Source organism: Astatotilapia calliptera, chromosome 7 (genome assembly GCF_964374335.1).
Source record: "Astatotilapia calliptera chromosome 7, fAstCal68.1, whole genome shotgun sequence".
NCBI classification, from domain to species: domain Eukaryota; kingdom Metazoa; phylum Chordata; class Actinopteri; order Cichliformes; family Cichlidae; genus Astatotilapia; species Astatotilapia calliptera.
This window is the reverse complement of record NC_137428.1, coordinates 1136631-1160449: the sequence shown is the minus strand read 5'-3', so window position 1 is coordinate 1160449 and position 23819 is coordinate 1136631. Positions and strand designations below refer to the sequence as shown.

The 23819-nt window shown below is 44.4% G+C and overlaps 2 protein-coding genes across 4 annotated transcripts in view; both read right to left on the bottom strand.

The window, feature by feature from the left end:
* The window catches only part of itga11b (integrin, alpha 11b), a 36894-nt gene extending 33364 nt beyond the window's left edge, over window positions 1-3530 (bottom strand). For all 3 annotated transcript variants that reach the window (XR_013909896.1, XM_026172398.2, XM_026172399.2), the window contains exon 1: window positions 3439-3530. Coding sequence is in view for 2 of the 3 variants with exons in the window: in XM_026172398.2 (XP_026028183.1) it covers window positions 3439-3487 (49 nt within the window). In the remaining variant the exon portion in view is untranslated. The remainder of the gene's footprint in view (window positions 1-3438) is intronic.
* Window positions 3531-13394: 9864 nt separating this feature from the next.
* On the bottom strand, window positions 13395-21904 carry si:ch211-284k5.2 (sperm axonemal maintenance protein CFAP97D1). The gene is made up of 5 exons (XM_080303328.1): window positions 21819-21904; window positions 14249-14329; window positions 14024-14142; window positions 13740-13923; window positions 13395-13567 (listed from the first exon to the last, which is right to left on the bottom strand). The coding sequence occupies exons 1-5, from the start codon at window positions 21864-21866 to the stop codon at window positions 13478-13480; spliced, it is 522 nt and encodes a 173-aa protein (XP_080159454.1). The 5' UTR covers window positions 21867-21904; the 3' UTR covers window positions 13395-13477.
* Window positions 21905-23819: the final 1915 nt, after the last annotated feature.

Sequence of the window (23819 nt, the reverse complement as noted above, 5' to 3'; positions counted from 1 at the left end):
TTAGAGTGTAGTTAGTGTGTAGTTAGTGTGTAGTTAGTGTGTAGTTAGAGTGTAGTTAGTGTGTAGTTAGAGTGTAGTTAGAGTGTAGTTAGAGTGTAGTTAGAGTGTAGTTAGTGTGTAGTTAGTGTGTAGTTAGAGTGTAGTTAGTGTGTAGTTAGAGTGTAGTTAGTGTGTAGTTAGTGTGTAGTCAGTGTGTAGTCAGTGTGTAGTTAGTGTGTAGTTAGAGTGTAGTTAGTGTGTAGTTAGAGTGTAGTTAGTGTGTAGTTAGTGTGTAGTTAGTGTGTAGTTAGTGTGTAGTTAGTGTGTAGTTAGTGTGTAGTTAGTGTGTAGTTAGAGTGTAGTTAGTGTGTAGTTAGTGTGTAGTTAGAGTGTAGTTAGAGTGTAGTTAGTGTGTAGTTAGTGTGTAGTTAGTGTGTAGTTAGAGTGTAGTTAGTGTGTAGTTAGTGTGTAGTTAGAGTGTAGTTAGTGTGTAGTTAGTGTGTAGTTAGTGTGTAGTTAGTGTGTAGTTAGTGTGTAGTTAGAGTGTAGTTAGTGTGTAGTTAGTGTGTAGTCAGTGTGTAGTCAGTGTGTAGTCAGTGTGTAGTCAGTGTGTAGTTAGAGTGTAGTTAGTGTGTAGTTAGTGTGTAGTTAGAGTGTAGTTAGAGTGTAGTTAGAGTGTAGTTAGTGTGTAGTTAGTGTGTAGTTAGAGTGTAGTTAGTGTGTAGTTAGTGTGTAGTTAGTGTGTAGTTAGAGTGTAGTTAGTGTGTAGTTAGAGTGTAGTTAGTGTGTAGTTAGTGTGTAGTTAGAGTGTAGTTAGTGTGTAGTTAGAGTGTAGTTAGAGTGTAGTTAGTGTGTAGTCAGTGTGTAGTTAGTGTGTAGTTAGTGTGTAGTGTGGTCAGTAGTGTTGTTGTGTGTCAGGACAATGAGGCGCCTGCTGAGTGTTACAGGTGTTACAGCAGTGATACGTCTGCTGCTGTCAGGCCTGCAGGTATCAGGCTGTTGTTCTCCTTCATCTCATAGTGGACAGAAATTATTTTTTGTGACACAAATAATTTGTGTGGCATCAGATTTGATGCAGAACAGCTGATTGTTCTGTAAATAGTTTGAAATGTTTATTTAAAAACACCTTGGCTGCATTTTTAGGTAAACAGCTGCAAAAACACTTGTTTGCAAAACTCAGTTACTTTTTGAAGAAGTAACTAAATAATTAATTACCCAACATTGGTCATTATTTACTGTATTTGCAGACAGAGTTACAGACTCTCTCCCAGACCACAGACTCACAATACAGTCAGAGCAAAAAATAATAAAAATAAAGTTGTTTTCAAAATTGGAGTTCAGGTTATTTTTGCTTCCAATAGTGTTAACATGCTGCACATGAACAAGATTGTTTTAATTTTCATTGTAAGTGGGCTGAAGCAGTTAATTAAAAGTCGTCTAACATAAATGCTGTAATTTGATTACTTTAGTAAACATGTAACTTGGATGCTGGCGTGACCACAGTGCACACGTCTGCTGGCGCTCACAGTGGTCCACGGGACGCTCAGGGAGTTTGTGTGTTCGCTCAGACACATGAAACATTAGAACGCTGGTGTAGAGACAGCTCTGAGCGGCAGGTTAATCGGTTTGCAGATGAGGTGAAATCAGATTCAAACAGCACAGGAACGAGTTCTCAGAGCACCTGTCGAGGAGGGTGTGGTAACTAATGACTTCCTGTTTGGTGCAACCAACCACAAACTGAGGAGCAGCAACAACAGCGAGAGCGTAACGATCTGCCTAAAAGCCACGGCGTGCTGTTAAATCGTTTTATCCTCTGACATCCTGCAGAAAACCTCATCGCCCTGCAGACCGCCGAACCTCCGGGGACAACAGCCTGATCCTCCAGCCATCACACCAAACTGCACTGATGCAATAAAGAGGAGAGGGACGGCTTCAGTGTGAGGAAACAGTTTAAACAGAAGAAATCAGGAAAAATGGTTCCTGCGACCGTCCGCTGGGACTGAGGAGGGCCAGTCTGTAATCCTACACCGCAGTGCTGCAGAGGATGGAGACATCAGCAGCGCCAACACGGCCTCGCATGCTTTCCAACAGATGTCACAAAATCAAATGATGTTCCTGTTATTTCCTGTTTTATTTTGAAGTTACTCCGTTTACATCTTACTGCGCTCAGCTTCCTGCCTTTGTTGTTTTCCCACACAGGTGGTCAGCTGATCGCTCTGCACAGCAGGGATGCTGCTTCCTGCTCGCTCAGTTTTCTTTTCCTACTTTGTACGTTTGTTTCCTCGCACTCCCGCTTTCCCTGATGGACTGCCCAGCCTGGACTGAAACACCAGGGTTTCATTTGGGTCTTTCTACCTGGGAATTCTTGCCTTGTAGTACCATCAGGTCATTTTTTACCATGATAAATAAGCATGGCACCTTTTTAATGGATTTTGGAATATTCCAGTTTAGTCTGAAAGTTGTTGGTGAAGCTTCAGTGCTCCCTGTCTTCACCAAGTTAAATGCAAAACCAACATAAACCTCTTGAACATCCTCTCTGAGACCTCGATCTTTAAAGACTCTGCAGTTCCTCTGACGTCCAGCAGAGGCAGCAGTGAGTCAGTCCCCATAGACTTCTGTGTTAACCCTCTCAGGCTCAAATTAAGTTTTTTGTTGCTAATGCACAACCAAGTCCTGCAGTGGTACTTCTGAGTAAAAAAACTCATAAAATATGTATGTGGGGTGATCAGGTTGTTGGTTTTTAACTGTTGCAAATCTGCAACGTCTGCCTGGAGAGGGTTAAAACGTTACAGCAGAAATAAACATGTTTGCAGCCTGACACACAAACTTCACACCAACTCTATTGAAGTTTGAATTTCGCATTAAGGAGCTTGAGCCAGAAACCGCAGTCGGCCGGCTACATCTACTTTTGCACACTGCTCTCCACACACCTGAGTGTCTGAAGCAGCCATTACTCCAATTTAAAATCTTCCTTCTCATCTGGGAACTCTCTGCTGCGCCTCAGCAGCAAAACACAAGCCTGCCGTCGGAGAGCTGCATGTGACGTCCTTGTTTTGCCTCATCTGCGCATGCGGGTCTCTTCGGGACCGCAGAAGGCTTCATGTTAAACTAATCTGAACACCTGCACTAAACAAAAAGGATCTGTGTGCACTCATGCTCACGAAGGCTCACTGTCTCTCGAAAATGTTAGAAAGTCTGACAGAGGCTGATAAATGTCAGGATCTAAGAACTTTTAACAAACCAGAGCGAAATGAATTTTGGGAAGAGAAAGAAAAGTCCAAATGTTGAAGGAGCTGCAGCCTGTCTGCAGTTTCAAAGAGGAAACAGTCCACATCCAAAAGCTTTCTATCCAGATTTTGGACCTGGACTCAAAGTCCTCATCTTGCTGGTGGACCATCAGCAGCACCTGTCTGATGTGACCTCTCTGACCTGCTCTGTGTTACCTGTTGCATCGCTCACCTGGCAGGAAGCTGTAGGTCCACAGCAGCAGAAGGTGGTGATAATCCATGAGTGCGTCTGAGAGAGAAATAAACAGAGTGTGAGTGAGTGAGTCCCGGCTCTGCTGCTCTGATGTGTGAAGAAGAGAGGAGGAGGAGGAGTAAATGCACCTCCTCCTGCCTCATGTGTCTGATTTTTTAAAGAGCCTCTTAAAGGTCACCTTTTCTTTTCACAGCAGGAGCTTTAATGTCTCAGTCGCTGCACAAACAGGAAATGCCTCCATGTGAGTCTGTGATTCCACACGGTGCTGAAGCCCAGATGTGAACATCTGCCCAAAACTCCCCGGGAGCACCGGGATAATGGATAAACAGTCAGGAAGTGCATCCAACCACAGAGCGGTGCAGTTTTAAATACATCTGTAAGTACACGTGTCCATAAGCGCACTTGATCATTTTGAATTGTTTTGTTTCAAACCTGCTAACAAAAAAAGCTACACAAAGCCTGCAGTTCCTCTCACGCCCACTCCAGGCTCCAAAAACTGTATATAAAAGATGGACATAGTCACCATGACGCCGCCTGTTGGTTTTGGACGTAACGTAATTTTAGGATTGTGAGCGTGACCGCGTTACGTATTTGTTTGGAGCGAGAAGTGACCACGAGTGGGATAGAAGTGATACGGTATCAGCTAATACTGCAAACTTTACACGTTAATACGATTAAACACGTGAGTAATACAAACATCCTCCCTCGTTCAGGGAGAAATTAAGAGGTTTGTGTATCAGGATGTAAACGTGTTTGTTCCTGCTTGCTCACAGGGGCCATGTGATTGTTGAGTTTCCTCTGTATGTGTTATTGTAGGGTCTACCGTACAACACAAAGCGCCTCGAGGTGATGTTGTGATTTGACGCTGTATAAATAAAGTTTAAGTTTGAGGAATTATTCATCTGGCCCGTGACAGGAAGTTTACTTCCACATGTTGAACCTGAAGCTGAGCTTATTGTCCTTGGATGGGACGAAACTCCACAGTGTGACTGTGTCAGCACACTTTCCACTCTGTTAATCATACACGCTCACACTCACAGACGCTCCCTCCCCATCAATAAAAAGATGCTGGCGTGCAGCGAGCTGGACGGCGGCATGCTGCTGTCACTCTGTCTGGAAAAACAAGTGGAAACTGGGAGTGAAAGCAGCAGAATTAAAGCGAAACAGATGGACGAGCAGCCGAGGGTCGGTCAGCGAGCGCGGCTCCCTGCGTGACACCGATTATGTCCTGGTTCACTTTCACTCAGCCTCTGTTAGCTTCAGCTCTCGCTGCAGGAAAAGCAAACAAAGCTTATATTTATATTTCCCTGAGGATCGTACAATTATTTCTATCACACAGCAGGAATCAAATCTGAGGTGAAAGATGGAGAATTTTCAGTTCTTTTTGCGTCAGTGTTATTTTATAACCCATCATAATTTATGTGACATGAGGCGGCAGAGAGGAAGATTTTAAGCTTTCAGCTCAGGTAGAGGTGGATGTCTGATACAAAAAGGACCGAGTGTCTCTTTAACCGTGCCCCGGTCCAAACGAATTTCCTGAAATCACCTGAACATCCGCACTGAAACCGAGCCGGCCTGAGAGCGATTCTTTCCTGGGGCATTCAGACGGCTCATGTCGGAGCCCCCGTGAGCCCGTGGGCTGCAGTTACACCCTGAGCTGCTCATCAAAGCTGCAGAGGCCAAGAGTGAGGAAGAGGGCTCACGGTCGTTGCATCAGACACCAACATACTGTTTTCAGGGTTCTGAGTCTCAGTGACAGAGACCTGCAGCCTGTCACGTGTCTGTCAGAAAGACTCGTTTCTGGGTAAAACAGTCTGCTGGACAGTTGTCATGTTGTGTTTGTGTCCTCTGTCATGGACGTGTTGTACAAAGTTGTATTTTTCCAGTACTTAGCTGAGCTTACTGGGAGTGAGGAAATTAAAGAGCTCGGTTTAAAGGCTCGGTGGCAGAGTTATGAGTCTGCTCTGTGGTTATTTCTGTGGATGAAATGATCTCAGAGCGCTGTGGTGTTTTCAGTCTGTATTTGTCACCCTGTTGGTGGTTCTCGTGTCAGAGCTTCATGTTATTCTGGTCTGTTTCGACCTCTCTGGTTACACTTACGTCCCCGTCTGTGGTTTTCTGCTTTCGAGCGCACCCGCATCATGAATCAAACACCTGCTTGAATGTTTGATGCACCTTCAACCTGTTTTTGATCATCAGGTTTTTCTCTCTTCAGTAATCAGACAGGAATGTGTACTTACAGAGAACACGTTGAAACGGAGATCAGTGTAGTTTACTGAATGCTAACCATCACAGTTCAACTTCACTCAAAGCTCTTAAGCATCTTACATTAAATGGAAAACAGTGCATCCAGTAAGTATGTTGTTTTTTGTTTATTAATTAGAATAAAATGATAGATTTTGCTCCAGTAGAATAAAGTAGTCTGTATTCTAACAGTCTAATTCCAGACCAACTTGGTCATGATTGGCTCCTCTCACTGAAATTTACTGACAGCCATCCAATCAGGTCAGACTGCAGCTTTAGCAAAATAAGTCATACCTGACATCGGGGGGGAATGGAAGAAGGTTAACACTGATCTGACTCCATGGAGCAGACATGACCATTGTTAATCAGCTGTTCTCACATGTGATGAAGGTGCTGGGAGTGTTGGGCCCTCCTCAGGTCACAGGTGAGACCATCTCTTGGTCCTCGGGAGTGGATGGTGCTGTAACAGCTGCACACTCGCCTCCTCTCATTGCTCAGGTGCATTTAACACAATGTCATGACATTCGGATTTAGTGTAGATGTAGGTGGGTGTAAAACAGGAAACTAACTTCATTAAAGGCAAAGAAAAGTCCAGAACACACAAAGTCCACAAGGAGGAAATTAAAAAACAGACGTCCAGCAAGAGAACTGATTGTAAACACATGGAGACAAAGAACAGAAGCAAGACGGCACAGGACGAATGAGGGGGGACACAGGTGATCACACAAGGGAAGTCACAATAAATGCAAAACAACAGTGACAAGTAACTATCAAAATAAAACAGGAAGTGAGAACCATAACTAAACTGGTGAACAGACACATGGATGAACTTAACCTGAGGGAGCTGACACAGAAGGATGGAACAGGAAACACCGAGGAAACGCTGATGTGGACCCTCGGCCTCCGTGGACCCTCGGCCTCCGTGGACCCTCGGCCTCCGTGGACCCTCGGCCTCTGTGGAACCTTGGCCTCCGTGGAACCTCGGCCTCCGTGGAACCTCGGCCTCCGTGGACCCTCGGCCTCCGTGGACCCTCGGCCTCTGTGGAACCTTGGCCTCCGTGGACCCTCGGCCTCTGTGGAACCTTGGCCTCTGTGGACCCTCGGCCTCCGTGGAACCTCGGCCTCCGTGGACCCTCGGCCTCCGTGGACCCTCGGCCTCTGTGGAACTTCGGCCTCCGTGGACCCTCGGCCTCCGTGGAACCTCGGCCTCCGTGGACCCTCGGCCTCTGTGGAACTTCGGCCTCTGTGGAACCTCGGCCTCCGTGGACCCTCGGCCTCCGTGGAACTTCGGCCTCCGTGGAACCTCGGCTTCCGTGGAACCTCGGCCTCCGTGGAACCTCGGCCTCCGTGGACCCTCGGCCTCCGTGGACCCTCGGCCTCCGTGAAACTTCGGCCTCCGTGGAACCTCGGCTTCCGTGGAACCTCGGCCTCTGTGGAACCTCGGCCTCCGTGGAACCTCGGCCTCCGTGGACCCTCGGCCTCCGTGGAACTTCGGCCTCCGTGGAACCTCGGCCTCCGTGGACCCTCGGCCTCCGTGGAACTTCGGCCTCTGTGGAACCTCGGCCTGCGTGGAACCTCGGCCTCCGTGGACCCTCGGCCTCTGTGGAACTTCGGCCTCTGTGGAACCTCGGCTTCCGTGGAACCTCGGCCTCCGTGGAACCTCGGCCTCCGTGGACCCTCGGCCTCCGTGGAACTTCGGCCTCCGTGGAACCTCGGCCTCCGTGGACCCTCGGCCTCTGTGGAACCTCGGCCTCCGTGGAACCTCGGCCTCCGTGGAACCTCGGCCTCCGTGGAACCGGCACTCTATGGAGACCACGCATGATTTATATGTAAGTGACAGTTTTTCTCAGTCGCTTTGGTGCTGTTCTCAGATCAGAATGAAAACTCTCAAAACCATTAGTGCAACCTCCACAACATTTAGTCATTTGTGAGCATCATAGTGTCGCCTTCCTCTGAACAAACTGCAAATGCTCTTGGACGTATATCAGTTGCTTTCAAACAATTCTCTGCTGTAATCTGCTTTACTCTGTGTAGTTTCATGCAGTACAATGGCAATTCAGTGTATATACTCACAGAACATACAAAATGCATTATGTTACACAGGAAACGTTCTTACATTTCTCTCTGTAAAGTGTGGAGCTGGAAGCCAGAGCACCACTGCACACATTCATATACATTGTTGAGGTGGTTTCAGTCTGGCCAAAGGCAGAAGGCGTGGAAGAAATCGCACTGACAGAGAGCAACCACTGATGTCCCAGGCCGTTTTCCAGTTTGCACCAGTTTTGAGAAATACACAAACTGCTGTGCAAATGTTAATAGTGATGTGAGAAAACTGTAATAAACAAATAAAACACCGTGTATGTGTGAAGATGGCTGATCCAACAAAACATGGAGGTGGACACGGCGGTGCAGAGCAGTCGGCGGCATTTCCAGAACACTTTCCTCAAACATCTCTGATTGGATAAAAGTTTTATGGTAGAAAGATTGAAAGGTTGAATGTATATTTATAGATAGATAGATAGATAGATAGATAGATAGATAGATAGATAGATAGATAGATAGATAGATAGATAGATAATGTTAAGAAATATACTCTAAAACACTTCTTCAGTAAAGACTCAGAGAAGAGAAACACATAGAACTTCTTGCTAGCAAGGGCGGCCTCCAAACTGAGGCTCGCGCTGAGGACTGCCCCGGTCTTTATTTATACTTCAGTGTGTGTGTGTGTGTGTGTGTGTGTGTGTGTGTGTGTGTGTGTGTGTGTGTGTGTGTGTGTGTGTGGGGTCCTGCTGATCAAAGGGTCGTATAACATGAAAGCACAAAAGGTACATCCTTGGTCATAAAGAGGGTAGTCTCCCCCTCACCCTAGATGGTTCATCCTAGATAACACAGTGAAGAAGTCCAGCAGTTCATCTAAACAAAAGGCACTTAGACTATAACAGACATAGCTACGTTAAAACAATAAAACAAGGTACGACCTCTCCCCATGCTCCCAGGATGTGGGGGTGGACGCTAAAACACCTTGAAGTGTTACAGGCCCCCTAGGATGAGACATTCTTTCAATATGCCACCAACTATATACTTCTACACACAAATGATTACATGCAGCATTCTACCATATGCAAACTTATATCACTAAAAGATTATACTGACTACTAAGTACAATTTTCCTATTAACAGATAGATAGTATTGTAAATCCCATTGTCCTTCTCTCACCCCAACCAATCACAGCAGATGGCCCCGCCCCTCCCTGAGCCTGGTCCTGCTGGAGGTTTCTTCCTGTTAAAAGGGAGTTTTTCCTTCACTGTCACCAAAGTGTTGTTCATAGGGGGTCATATGATTGCTGGGTTTTCTCTGTATGTATATTTTTAGGGTCGACCTTACAGTATAAAGCACCTTGAGGCGACTGTTGTTGTGATTTGGCGCTGTGTGAATAACACTGAATTGAACTAAAATATGAACAAAATGAATGCAGTCCTGTAAAGCCCGATATGTGAGCACACACTAATACAAACACAAATCTCACTGCAAAAATCAACCAGTGACAATATTCAATTACAATTTTATATATAACATGAAATTCTTAGTCTCAAAATGAAGAAAATGCTGTTTTCATTCAGCTTTCATGCTGGATTGAGCAAATATGACGTTTTATCTGACAAACTAAAATATCAGTAGATAGTCTGATCTGAACAGAACTGACAACTGGAGTTTCCATATGGCACACTAATTATAACAGAGAAATTAGCCAAGACTCAGACATTTTGTAATGTATCTGTCCCAAACTGTACTGATTGGTTTGGATGGTAACAAAGACCAGTGAAAACATCAGGATTTTATCTTTCTGAGACATTTTAATGTGGCCTGAAAGTCAGTTGGACAGTCCTTCTTCTTTTAAAATAAATAAATATAAAAAATCATCATATATGTTCAAACTTTGTACCATAAAATCTGCATGTAAATGGTCCCGTGTTGACCTGTGATGGAACGACCCTGTTAGTAATATCTCATCATTATCACGTCGACTGCTGTAACAGAAGAGGAGCGGTCCAGTGTCTCGTGTACTTTTGCAACCCAGGGTCCTCCTGATACTCCTTCTGTGGGCTCCTTAAACAGTGCTGGCTGCTGGTTGGAGGCCCGGCTGCTCTGCATTAAGATTCAAGGCAGCGTTCCCGACAATCTGCCAATTTTGATAAACGGCTCAACATTTTCTCCAAATCCAGGACGGCTGAAGTCTACCCTCTCTTCCAGAGGGGATGAATCCGGCATGCTGACGATCTGACTGTTTTTGGTTTTTGTCAGAGATGAAAGTGAAAAGTAGGGAAATTTGGGAAATTTTCACCCTTTTTGTAGCTCAAGAAGGAAAGACGCTGAATTCAAGGAATGCAGTTAATAATAATAATAATAATAATAATAATAATAGCAACAACTTTATTTTTAAAGCGCTTTCAAACAAAGTGCTGTACAACTATTTGAAGCTAAAAAGATAAATAAAATAAAAGCGATACAGGTTAGACATTAAACTGTCATTATGTTGTTGTTATTATTATGTTACTATGTAGATTATAAATTAAAATAACACTGCAATTAAAACTGCTGAAACAGAATCAGAAACATGTCTGAGAGATGTTTCTGATTTCACACGGACCCCCTTATCCCTTCCTCCACCCACGACCAGTTCTAGGTTCCCTCCTGCACGCCCCACCACTCTAAAAATCCTATTAACGGCCCTGCAAAGGCCAGGACGTGGACAGAGAGCAGCTTCCCACGCGAAAGGCCCATTTTTAACGTTTTCATGGTCGTGGTTTTACACTGTCAGCCGAGGTTAACGTCAGGGAAAGACTGTGGTCCGATTTAATCCAGAAGAATGGGACTTTATCAGCATTTAGACAAAACCGCCTTCTTTCCATAACTTTACTTAAAGTGCTTTCATTTCCTAACCGCAGATCAGATTGTGGAATATGAATCGTGGTCTCGGGCGTGCAAACATCTCTCTGACCTTTACCCAGCGGCTCCTTTTACTGCCTCGGTGTAACCGTGAGAACAGCGACTCTGCTGCTCCTCTGGGGAACATCAGGCCCAAGATGTGATGAAGCAGGTCTGAGTGCTGCTGCTTCTGATCTTAATAAAGTGGAGTGCTGTAAAACACTGAAGCTACAGCCGCTCTCCAATAAGTGCCATGCTGGATTTTCAAGAAATCATCCTGCACATGCACATCTTTAGGCAGGAATATTTCAGCTCAACATTTAAAGGAGAGAGTCACTCAATCATTTCTGATCATTTAATGTTGCTTTTGTTGCCGGGAGAGTTGCCCGGACCTGCTTTACGGTTACAGACGCCGTTAACTGTTCCCAGATGGCCCGCAGAGGTTCAGGTCCAGCCAGGGATCGGGACAGGCGCACAGCGTTAAAGGGCTTTTCCACAAACAGGTGAAGCTCTCACAGCGGCGCAGAGCTTCAGCTTAACCTGGATATCTGTTTCTTATCTGGCTTCGCTCACCCTAAAATCATCGGTGAGGCTGAGACGTCTCATGGAGGTGCTTATCAGCTCGATAAATTAACCCCAGGTTTCCCACTCTCTCTCTGTGTGTGTGTGTGTGTGTGTGTGTGTGTGTGTGTGTGTGTGTGTGTGTGTGTGTGTGTGTGTGTGTGTGTGAGTGATAAGATGAAGTCTTTTTAGTTGAAAACTGCTACATGGATAACGTCTATTTAAAGCCTGAAAACACAAATCTGTCAGGGCACAGAGGTCCAGCTCATCATCGTGCATTCCTTTACAGTAAAGTGTAGACGTGTGTGCAAGACCATTTTACCCAGCTGACGTGTCTGACAGCAAATACAGAGCAAATTAATGTTTTATAATAAGTCAACAAATACGAGGCTTAGGCGCCCTGGTTTGCATTATATCACTGTGTGAGCTCAGTGCGGCTCCAGCGTGAGTCTGTAATCTTTTCCAGAGACGCGCTTTCTGAAATTTCCATCGCTGCTCATCGCTGAGCAGAGACGAGTGTCTGCTGCCTCCTAGTGGAGAAATCAGGGGACAAGCTGAGACGTTGTCCGGTCCATACATGACCTCAGCAGAAATGTGCCCTAATTTATAATGAATTACTCCAGGGCTGTGTTCATATGGCGTTATTTTTGTGCCTCTGAGCGCACGTAAAAAAAAACGTTTGCAGGTGCAAGTGTTGCATTTTGAGGAGAAATTTATTTTGAGCGAAGAAAAGCTGAATCTGAGTGAACAAAATTCATTGCTGCGTGCAAAAACTGTATTTCAGTGTTTGCTATGTGTTTTGTGGCACAAATATAACGGTGTAGAGAAAGAGTTGAGCGCGCACGGGCAGAAATGTTGAGAGCGCGAGCGACACACTGCGAGCGAGCGCAAATTCAAAAGCTGAGCGAGAGGAGCTGCTGTTGTGTGTGTGTGCGTATGTGTGTGTGCGTGTGCATGAATGTGTGTGCGTGCGCGCGCGCATGTGTGTGTGCGTGTGTATGTGTGTGTGTGCGGGGATAACAGCAAACACTGAAATACAGTTTTTGCACGCAGCAATGACTTTTGTTCACTCAAATTTCTCCTCAAAATGCAACACTTGCACCTGCAATTTTTTTTTACGTGCGCTCAGAGGCACAAAAATAACGCCATATGTTCATGAGCTCATACACAGGTGTGCAAAAGTGGAACCCCTTCACTCCAGGAGAGTGACGGGGTTAATAACAGAAGGATACCCGAAGTTCAGCATCTTTCATTTACAGTCAGCGACTCCTTCAGTCAAATATGAAAATATTTCATTCAAGTCCATCATGGGCAGAAACTAGCAGCTAGTTAACAGTGAAGGTCAGCAGGCTGACTAAACTAACCTTCACCCCTTTAAGTTCAATATCATTGCTAAATTAGTTTAATACTAAATGATCTACTCATGAGTGAGTGAAGCCTCAAAAGCTGACTTAATAACTGAAGCTCCTTTTAATTCTGCTAGTTAGGCTCAAAGTGGTTAACTAACTCATTAATTAGGCAGAACCAAAGTATCCACTAGTTACGAGTTTTGACTTTAAAGGTGAGATTTTACTTCATTACAGCAAATAAATCCAAGTAGGTAACTAGTAAAGGTAAAAATGATGAGCAACGAACTAGTTGAGCTCTTTTTTCACTTACCAGTAAAGTAGCAAGAAAAGTAAGGCTCAAAGTGTGTAGTTCACTGGAAAGGCCACTAGTTAATTAGTGAAGATCCCTAAGCTGATTAACTTGTTACTCTTTTAGTTTGATCTTTTAGATTACATACTACTTAACCTACAGTTAACTAGTATCTTTAGTACAACTTTGAGACAAATTGTGACTTTGTTCCCTAACTTGTCAAAATGCAGATCAGCTAACCGTGAAGGCAGCTATGTTAATTAGTGAGACTAGTGAGACCCAGATGTCCACTTGTTGCGCTCGCACATATGAGGATCACCAGGAACAGGGTTTTTCATACTTTGTACCATCTCCACATTTACTTTTTAGTGAAGCTCAGAGAACATTGATGAACCTGTTTGGTGCACAGCGCCACCTGCAGGTACCGTCACTAACCCTTTGGGGTAGAGTGGTAGGAAGGATGTGCAGGTACAGAAATGGACTTTTGTAAAACCTCTGAAATGAATCAGCCTTTGTGTGGAACAACGTGACCATGCACAGTTTGTGAAGAGAGGCAGAAACGTGATCATGCTCGGACCCTTTTATTATGGGACAGGACAGATGGTCTGGTTGGAGACAGACGGTTGTGTTTGTGTTTCAGGAGGTTTCTCAGTCGGTGCTGTCAGTGTTGGAGTCTCTGCAGCTCGCAGACGGCTCGCTGCTCTCCACGGCGGCAAACTTCACCTTTCTGCTCGGCCTCTGTGGACACAGAGACACCAGTGATCATCATCATCATCTACAGGGTTCCAGTATCCAGGGAACCTGGGAGTGCTGAGTGTGCACTGAAGAGCATTTTGTGAAGAGTTCTTACATTCAGCATCTTTGAACACCAGGATGTATCAGGACACCTGAGCTCCCTCCGTCAACTCACCTGTTTGTCTGCTGGCTTTCTCGGGTAACGAGAAATGTTGTCCAGACGACGCTCCGTCCTCTCCCAGTCATCCAACCACAGCTGGCGGCGATACTCTGACTGGCGAGATGTGATTCGTTGGTAGATGGCCTGATTCTGATGGGTGACCAACAGAAGCTCGTGCTTCCTCTTGTTCGCATTCAGACTGGAAAAGATGAGAAATCAAAAGAGAAAACATGACACAGACACGCTGCTGTATGGAAACCCAGATACCCGTGAACGGCTTCATCATGAACACACCTTACCTCCTCAGGTGGTACTGGTTCCTGTGGTCCACGAGGCCTTTGGAGGAAAAGATGTCGGCTAGTTTGGAGGCCAGGAGGTGATTGTCTCTGTCGACGACTGACAGACGCTCATCCTGCAGCTGAAGCACAGAAGCAGATCCCAGTCCCTCAAACACAAAGTGTGTGTGTGTGTGTGTGTGTGTGTGTGTGTGTGTGTGTGTGTGTGTGTGTGTGTGTGTGTGTGACCTGCAGTTTTTTCAGCTTGAGCTGGATGTGAGCTGGTGTCCTGTTGCCCTTGGTGTCCACTGCAGGCAGGGCGGAGTTCACCTGAAAAGGTAAACCCAGGTCACTGTGACTCACCGGTTTATAGTTTTGTTTTTATTGTGAAGGACAATAAAACCAGTTTTTATTGGCACATCATCCTGGGGGAGGTGTAGGTGTTTTAGCATCCCCGAGTTTTTCCTTTTTTCTTTAGAGTCTTTAATTCTTCATCGTTCTGGTCGTCCTTGTCCAGACTTGTTATCAGAGTCCTCTCTTCTTGCTGACGACCTGGTTTCTCTTCATAGTCATTCATATTTAATTCCTGCCTCCTGTGACTCGTTAAGTCTCTGTCACCTTTATCTTGTACTCTGTGTTTAGTTTTACTTCCCGCTCGTCTCGTTGTCTTGATTGTGTCCAGCTGTGTTTCCCTGGTTACCTCACGCGTGTTGAACCCCTCGGCCTGTGTCTGTTGCTGTGTCCTGTTTCTCTGTGTTACTGGAGTTTTGTCTGCTTCTGTTCAGAGATGTCTTCTATCATTTCTATAATCTAACACATTAGTGTTAACGTTTGTCAGAAGCTTCTGCATCATCTCTCAGATTGAAGCTCTGTAAAATAAAAGCTGTGGCCTGTGGCCCCACCTCCTCCACCCAAGTTTCTGATTAATGTGCCATCTACATTTTAGCTGTTTTTGGTTGAAAATGTGAAGGTCAGTTGATACGAGCTAATATTATGATAGGAACATGTGCAGACATTTAATGTCAATTACAAAAATTAAACCAGTCAATGTTCACTTTGCACCAAAACCAACTCTGTTAACGAGCGAGCATTCGGCTGGAGTGTGGGGCCTCCCTGCTGCTGCGAGTCGGGGCGGCCTGCTTCCCCCCACCGCAGGGAAAAGGGTAACACCACCTGGGTCTGGGTGCAGTTCCCCCCTCCAGGGGCAAGGGTACCTAGACCCGGTTCTTAGAGTACGAGAAACTTTTGCGAGATCCCGAGGGCTCCACACTGAGTCAGTCCCCATAGACTTTCATGTTGAAACTTTACAGCAGGAATAACCGTGTTTATATCCTGATACCGAGCCCTAGTTTGGCCTCTAATCTAAACCAGTTTCCACCCGTCCTTCATTATCACCTCCAACTGTAGCTCCTTCAGTCCCACCTCACCTGAATCCAGCTCTGATGGAAAACCAGCACAGAGCCCTGTGTGTACCAGTGGCACCTTCCACCGTTCATCCTCCACCCTTCAGCCTCACCACCGTTCATCCTCCACCCTTACCTTCCTGCGGTGGTTTTCGTAGTTTATCTGGTCCCATCGCTGCTGCAGGTAACGGTTGGTGACGGGTTTCAGAGGCTGGTATGACTTGTGCATGTTTCTCAACTGGTGATAACCTGCAGCTCTATCACATCCATCCACCTCAGCAGGAGGTGTGTGTGTGTGTGTGTGTGTGTGTGTGTGTGTGTGTGTGTGTGTGTGTGTGTGTGTGTGTGTGTGTGTGTGTGTGTGTGTGTGTGTTTGCAGGCCTTGCAGGTTGTCACCATGGAGATGTACCCCTTTGTGCCATTGCAGCCAGGTAAGTTTCCTATTAATTATTACTGAGCTTATCCTCGAAACTATGCTGAGCACACACACACCTGGGATGACCATGCTTACTTACACCAGCTGAGTTGTCTTTTAACTTTGTGTCTGAACACACGTCACGCTTTTGCATTTTGTTTATGCTTCATTTTGTGATTTCTGCTCACTCGGCTCTGGTCCTGACTTTGTCTGGTTTCCTTCCTTTTTCTCCAAGTGGTTGCAGTAAGTTTGTTAATGGGGTATCACAAGAAAATGAGCCTATCATAAATAAGAACCAAACAAAGTCAGTCATGGACTACCTTAAAATTCATTGAGTTTTTAATGCAGACAGAGCTTCATATGCAGAGGAAGGAGAAAGGAGGATGAAGATGGGGCTGCCAGGCAAGAGGAAAAGAAGAAGATCTCAAGGAGGTTTGTAGATGTAGTGAAGGAGGACTGGCAGCAGGTTGGCTGCTGGGATAGGAGGAGATGGAGGCAGATGATCTCCTGTAGCGACCTCTAAAGAGAGCAGCTGGGAGAAGAAGTGGCTCAAACCACTGTGAGGCATCTTACAGGGGAGTCGGCTTGAATGGCTAAACATGGATTGTTGTTCATGTTCATCTAAAATCTGCACAAAAGGTTAGAGCAGGGGTCGGCAACCTGCGGCTCTTTAGTACGGAGCCCCGCAGGGGACATGGGAGAAAAAAAATTAGGGAGAAAAAAAAAATTAAGACGGACTTTTGCGAGATCTCGCAAAAGTCCGTCTTAATTTTTTTTTCTCCCATGTCCCCTGCGGGGCTCCGTACTTTAGTCCTTTTAGTGGTTTAGGAAAATAAATTATTTTTTTAAGTATTTAGCTGAAGTGTATTTTATTTATATTAGTTCTTTTTTAACTTGTAATTCTAAATTGGAAGATTATTGTGATATTGACATATAAAAATAAAATTATATTTTATTATTTTTTCATCGCTCAAAATAAGCGTCACACGCCGGCACGTGCAGAGGGGGGGGGAGGGGGGCTAGAGGGGCTTGAGCACCCGCCCCTTTCCTGATGAGTGCCCAAAGTGCCCTTTTGTTGAGGCAACTTTTTAAAAAAAATTATTATTATTATTTTTAATGTGTGTGTGCGTGCGGAGTCCTGTCTGTGCCCCTCAACAATAATATTTAACTATTAATCACAGTTTTGCTAAATAAAAGGATCTGGCTTGCATCAGTCACATGATCACATTTAACCAATGATCGCCCTTGACGGCAGAACGCGCTGGTTACGAGCCGGGAACGAGCTCACAAAGAGCACGCGCATTTTTAGTGGTCCGGAGCTGCAGGAGAAACACAAGTTAACTCAGAGACACAGACTGATGCGACACAACCAGTAAGTAGGTGTACAGCGCACACTGTAGTGTGTAGCACCCAGGAGTATCAGCTTATTACGTACACGTTGGTAAGCTGTCTTGTTGCAACTGACGAACTGAAACAAACGAACGTGCTGTGTGTGCAACAGCGCGACACACATTACCTGTCCTTTTATTAACTGCACAGGTAGTGCTGGTCACAGCTGCTGGCTACCTGTGTAAGGCTGTCATGGGTCTGTAGCTCTGTCACCGTTTTAGGGAACATGTTTAGTTTTAAAGTATTTAGAACATATTTAGTTTTAAAGTAAGTTTCCGGGCTTTTCCTGCCTTTCTGGAGGGATTATATTTCACTAAAAAACGATCTAATATGCATGTCCACATAATTATGCATTATTACAATATATTAAAACACACGCTGTATTTTAAAGAACATGCATTAAGAAGCAGATTATATTAGATTTATATTTTAAATAAGACAAAATTTGGATTTTACAGCAGTAAAATGATTGTATCTCTACAGTTTAAACATGTAATAAGCTTTGCCCTGCACAGAGTGGATAGTGAAACAAATGGAATCATCATAAATACATTATTTCATATTTATTACTTCCCCCTCCTCATTGCTTTATTATTGTAGCTCTAGTAATAAATAATAATGTAAGGATTCTGGATCAGCACCATGATGCCCATAGTATATACAGTATTGTGAAGAAGGTCTAAAATGTCATTGTGTGTGTGTGCATGTGTGTGTTTTATATATATGGATTTAAAAAAAAATATTACTCATGATATAACATTGTCCAGACATGCCTGGTAAGGACATGAGGAGGAAACAGTAGGAGCTGTGTGAGGCTACTAAAGGCAGGGCTATAACATTTTTCTGTCATCATTTTATTATAGATTAAGTGCTGGAGTTGTTAGGTGTGGATAATTAGATTATAGTTTATTGCAATAGCAAGTTGTGCCTTGTTCTCAGATAGACAGCAAGTGGAGAGTGATATATGAAATGATGGAAGGAAGGAAGAAGAGAAGCAAAGAGTGATTCACAGGCAGAGCCTAAATTATTTCTCACAGTTTTTTGTTGCCTTATGGTTCCAAGCGCTGTCACCAATCTTTGCATTTTGTTATTATCTCATGACACAGCTACCATCTCTCCTGTGGACTTTTTAATGCTTACAGTCTCAGATCAGCACAGCCCTGCCCCTCCCATATTAGACTCTTGATGAATGTGTGTTGTTGTTATTCAGCCTGGTTCAATGTGCCCCTTTTTAACTTTGAGCACCCGCCCCTTTAAACCTCTCTGCACGGCCCTGGTCACACTCGTGGAAGCCGGTGTAGCCGCCGAAACGCCTGCATTTATCGAGACTTTCAGCCCCAGGTAGGCCAATTATGGATCTTCGGATCCACATTATGTCAGCAGCTCCACCGTGAACTGTGTTAAAGACAAACACGCTCACGCCCCACAGACGACAGCTTACAGTCCTGTAAAGATGAAAGTGACTTCGTACAGCCCCGACCTGCAGACGCTGTGCGCAGAGGTTCAGGAGCAGAAGTCTTATTGTAAGCATACCACGGCAGACCCCACGATGTTTCCATGAACACGCTTTTCACACACAGTTGCTGACGCACACAGCCGGTGTTCCAGATCAACTGGCGTTTAGATCAACTGGCGTTGGTGGAACAGATGTGTGTCAGTCTTGCGTTTCAGGAGCTGCTACCGACAAACCAGCAAAAAAAACGCCAAATGTGTCGCCTGTGACACTTGTGAGGTTGTCTCAAACACACTCCGTCAGTCTTGATGCTGTTGAACAACAAAATGTTTAAAAATGTGGCGAGTTCACCTGGTGATATCCTCATGCGCGACGCGATCGCGAAAACAGCAAACAAGTAACACCACGCCGATGTTGTTCACAGGACAGCAAGAGTAAACGATTGGGAGACTGTTGTCGTCGTTATCGTTCCCCTCGCACGGTTTATTTCACCGAATTCAGCGTTTTTGCTCCACAACTACAGCGAGCAGTTTACTTTGTGCACTAACATGGAGTCGAGTCAACCAGCGCCACCTCTGGCCAAGTGCCACAGCCTACAGCCAGATCAACTGGTGACACACATCTGCAGCACGTTTGAATTCGTGTCATGCACATTTGTACCTTTCAATTGTGTCTTTTTGTGCGTCATGCAAATAAACCTTTGAAATGAATGAAATGATATCATGTATTTATTATCAGCCTACATTTGTACAAAATGCCAAATGACATACACATAAGAATCACCATCCTGATATCAATACTTTTGCCCACAAGAAAAATGTCGTGAACAAATATATGACACACTAATATTTCACCAGTGTTGTAACATCACATGTCGTTAGCATAGTCTGCCTGTGTCTTCCCTCTGCAAACGAACATTTCAGAGTTGGTTGTGATATACAGTCTGCATAAGTGTGGTCAATCTAATAAACATTTGTAAGGAGATGGCAGTTACTGTGAATGTACAGCAGTTACACAGTGATTAGTAATAAACAGTCAGACAATGACTCTGACAATCTCATTCAATCTTGCAGATTGAATGCACCTTCTGTGGAAAGTGGTACCACACAGTGTTGTGGACAAATGTTGTGGGTGCTAAATAAACAGAAAAAAGTGATCCCTGTTGTCTTTGCTTACTGATTGTTTTTAGTGTTGACAATCCACATTGCTGCCATTGCATCTGTCAACATGTTTGTGGGCAGATTTGGATGTACCAGGGGTAAGTGCAGCCACTCAGCCTCTACTCACTGTGATCATAGCAGCAGATGTGTCACAAGTTAATCTAGTAGTAGGCTATGGTAGTAGTGGACTGACCTCCATTTGAAACTGCTCCAGCTGCTGTGTGATAGTGGATCTGCCACAAATTGAAGATCATAAGCAAGTTTTGGAAATTAACCCTTGAATTATGTTGAAGAACAAAAAAATGACATTGATCTTGTTGCGGGTCATTTAGATCCGTACTGTGTAAATCCACTCAGAATTATCCAAAAACTGCAATAAAACAATAGCAACTTTATTTCCCATCAGATAAACATGTAGAACACAGACATACAACAGTTAGACTTTCCATAACTATTTTAGGAACAATTTGGTTTTTCGTTCTTACAAACACATTTCTTTTGAACTTGCCCAATGTTCTCAGTTTTTCAATGCTCAACATTTTCAATTTTGTCCACATGATGGACAGAATGTAACTGTGTGCTTTCTGCAGATGTACTTCTTGCATTTCTCACAGAAAGTGCTTGTTTTCAAACAGGCATCTTCCTAACTAAGATTTAAAACAAAAGATTTCTACATCCCCTCCAGTCTCACAAACAGATGACAAACCAAGCGACACACCTGAGTCACTGACTTTCTTAAATCCACTCACTCTCACTGGCTGTTTATTACTAATCACTGTGTAACTGCTGTGAATTCACAGTAACTGCCGTCTCCTTACAAATGGTCATTAGATTAACCACACTTATACAGACTGTATATAACTCCAGCCATGTTGATGAATTGCCTATATTGGCTGGAAATATTAATTTCCAGGGAACAGACACAGACAAACGATGCTTACAGGATGTGATGTTACAACACTAATGAAATATTGATGTGTCATATTTGTCCAAGGCGTATTTCATTGTTATGGAAAAAGAGAATATCAAAATCATGATGACCAATTGGAGTGGTGATTTCTATGACTTTGTGTATATAATTTGGGATTTTGAACAAATGTAGGCCAATAAGGAATATATGATATCATTTCATTCATTTCAATGGTTTATTTGCATGACGCACAAACACACAATTGAAAGGTACAAATGTGCATGACACGAATTCAAACGTGCTGCAGATGTGTGTCACCAGTTGATCTGGCTGTAGGCTGTGGCACTTGGCCAGAGGTGGCGCTGGTTGACTCGACTCCATGTTAGTGCACAAAGTAAACAGCTCGCTGTAGTTGTGAAGCAAAAACGCTGAATTCGGTGAAATAAACCGTGCGAGTGGAACGATAACGACGACAACAGTCTCCCGATCGTTTACTCTTGCTGTCCTGTGAACAACATCGGCGTGGTGTTACTTGTTTGCTGTTTTTGCGATCGCGTCGCGCATGAGGATATCACCAGGTAAACTCGCCACATTTTTAAACATTTTGTTGTTCAACAGCATCAAGACTGACGGAGTGTGTTTGAGACAACCTCACAAGTGTCACAGATGACACATTTGGCGTTTTTTTGCTGGTTTGTCGGTAGGAACTACTGAAACGCAAGACTGCCACACATCTGTTCGACCAACGCCAGTTGATCTAAACGCCAGTTGATCTGGAACACCGGCTGTAGCTTTGCAGCTCACAGCCCGACACACACCAACACAACAGCACAGATGTTAAGGCGGCGAGGCGTGATTGCGGGTAGTGATGCGCGAATCATGAACGAATCGTTCAATACTCGAGAATTACTTTACTGACTCATGAATCATGATTCACAAGCCCAACTGACTCACTGACTCATCCCTGTTGCTGTTAGCAGCAATGTATTAGCTTATAATTAAAATTGTGGAGAAAAACACAACATCCAGTTTCTTAACAAAAAGATTTCTGCTCTGAACTGGAAGAAAAAACCCTGAGTAGAAGCTCACATCAAGACAATAGCTCCTCGGTTCACAGTAGCATCGCTCTGCTAACATGCTAACAGCACATTTGAGCTACTCACCCCCTCCCTCCTGGCTCACAGCTTCTTCTTCTTCTTGGTTGGCGACCAATGTTAAGGCGCATTACCGCCCCCTGGCTCACAGCTCAGTGGACATTTAGATGAGAAAATATATATTTGACACATTTAAGGAAAATACTAATAAAATACAAATAAAAAAATAAATGTTTATTAAGCAATTTTGATAGGAAATTGCTTAATTTTAGAAATGTTTTTGCTCTTTTTTGCTCTATAAAATAGTTGTTTTCTTTTAGAATCACTCATCTTAGCAGTAGGATTTACATGAAAAGAGAAACAAATTAAGTTTGAGTGAAAATGTACATTTTTTGCACTCTCTGGTCGACTGACTCAGTGAATCAAATGACTCAAAAACCGATTCACTTTGGTGAGTGACTCATTAACACTCGATTCAGTAAAAAGAATCAAATCTACCATCACTAGTTGCGGGTGCCGCTCAGTTACGCCCCGCCACACACATTAACCAGGTAAAATACATATTTAGGCAGAATTTTGCAAATATCTATTTTTCATTTTCAATTATTTTTTTTAAAAGTCAGGTCAAGGCTCCAAAAGCCCAAAGGCGATATAAAAGTTTTTGTTTCTGGATCATTTTAGTTCAGCTGGGTGTCTTTGCTTTGGTTATATTTCTTTAAGAGTTCAAAATGTGTTAATTACAAAAATAAAATGTAATTTTCTCTGTAGCACTTCATGGATTTCATAAGCAGCACACCTTAGTTGTTCACACAAAGCACAAAGGTAAAAAACAATATATACAGTGTTATCTTCATTTTAGGTGTAAAAAAGTATTTGCGGCTCCCAGTGTTGTTTTTTTTGCGTGGAAATCGCATCCAAATGGCTCTCTGGGTGTTAAAGGTTTCTGACCCCTGGGTTAGAGGATATGGAACTACATCATGTAACATCTGTCCATTTTAAGTCACTGATCTGGGTCGTGTGGGCAGCAGGGATGCGCTGAGATACATAACCTCTCCATCATGTCCTGAAATCACCCTGGAGTGTCGTCCGGGTAGGACATGCCCAGAGCCCCTCACCTAGCAGGCATCCTGGTCAGCTCCAATCAGTAACAAAGAGCAGCAGCTGTGCTCTGAATGACTGGGGTCCTCACTGACTCCACGACTGCTGAATCCTCTGGAAGAAACCCGTCTATGCTGATTCCATCCTCCAGACTCACATCGATGCCTCTGTCAAGCTCCTGCTCGTCTTTCCCCTCAGTCATGAATAGGACCTGAGATACTTAAACTCCAGGCATCCGCTCATCCCCAACACGAGCTGCCCATCCTTCTCTCTCAGAACCAAGCATGACCTCAGAAATGGTGGTTACTGTCCTCACCCCTGCACACACGTCTTCAACCCACCCAAGCTTGCGGTCATCACTTGATGAAGCCAGAAAGACCAGACCATCTGTAAAAAGCAGACCCTGAGATCACCAAGCCCGACACCTTTCACCCTGCACCGAGAAATTCTGTCCTCAGAAATTAGGACATGATGACGAACAGCAGCCCTGAATAGCAGCGCCTTTGGCTCCCACACAGACTCAAGTCTCTCTGATACTGAGCTGACCACAAGTGACCACAGCTCTGACAGCCTGGTTGACCTGTGTTCTTCTTCTTAAAGAGGGGAACCACCACCCCGGTTAGATAATCCAGCGGCACTGTTCCCGACGTTTAGAGCCGTAAAGAACATCCAGGCCAGGGGCTCAGTCACAGGTAGTTCTGCATCTTTGATGATGCAAACACAGAGGACTGGAGGTCCTTTTGGCTGCTTTACAACAGGAAGCGCGCAATTGTGGCTTCACTGGATCCAGACTTCCTGGGACTCTCCACAGTGCACGGTTTGGTTCACCTTTAACTTCTGCAGCCCATCTGAGTGTTTGGAGCGACCCCTGCTGGTCAGAGAAATGCCTCCTGGCCTC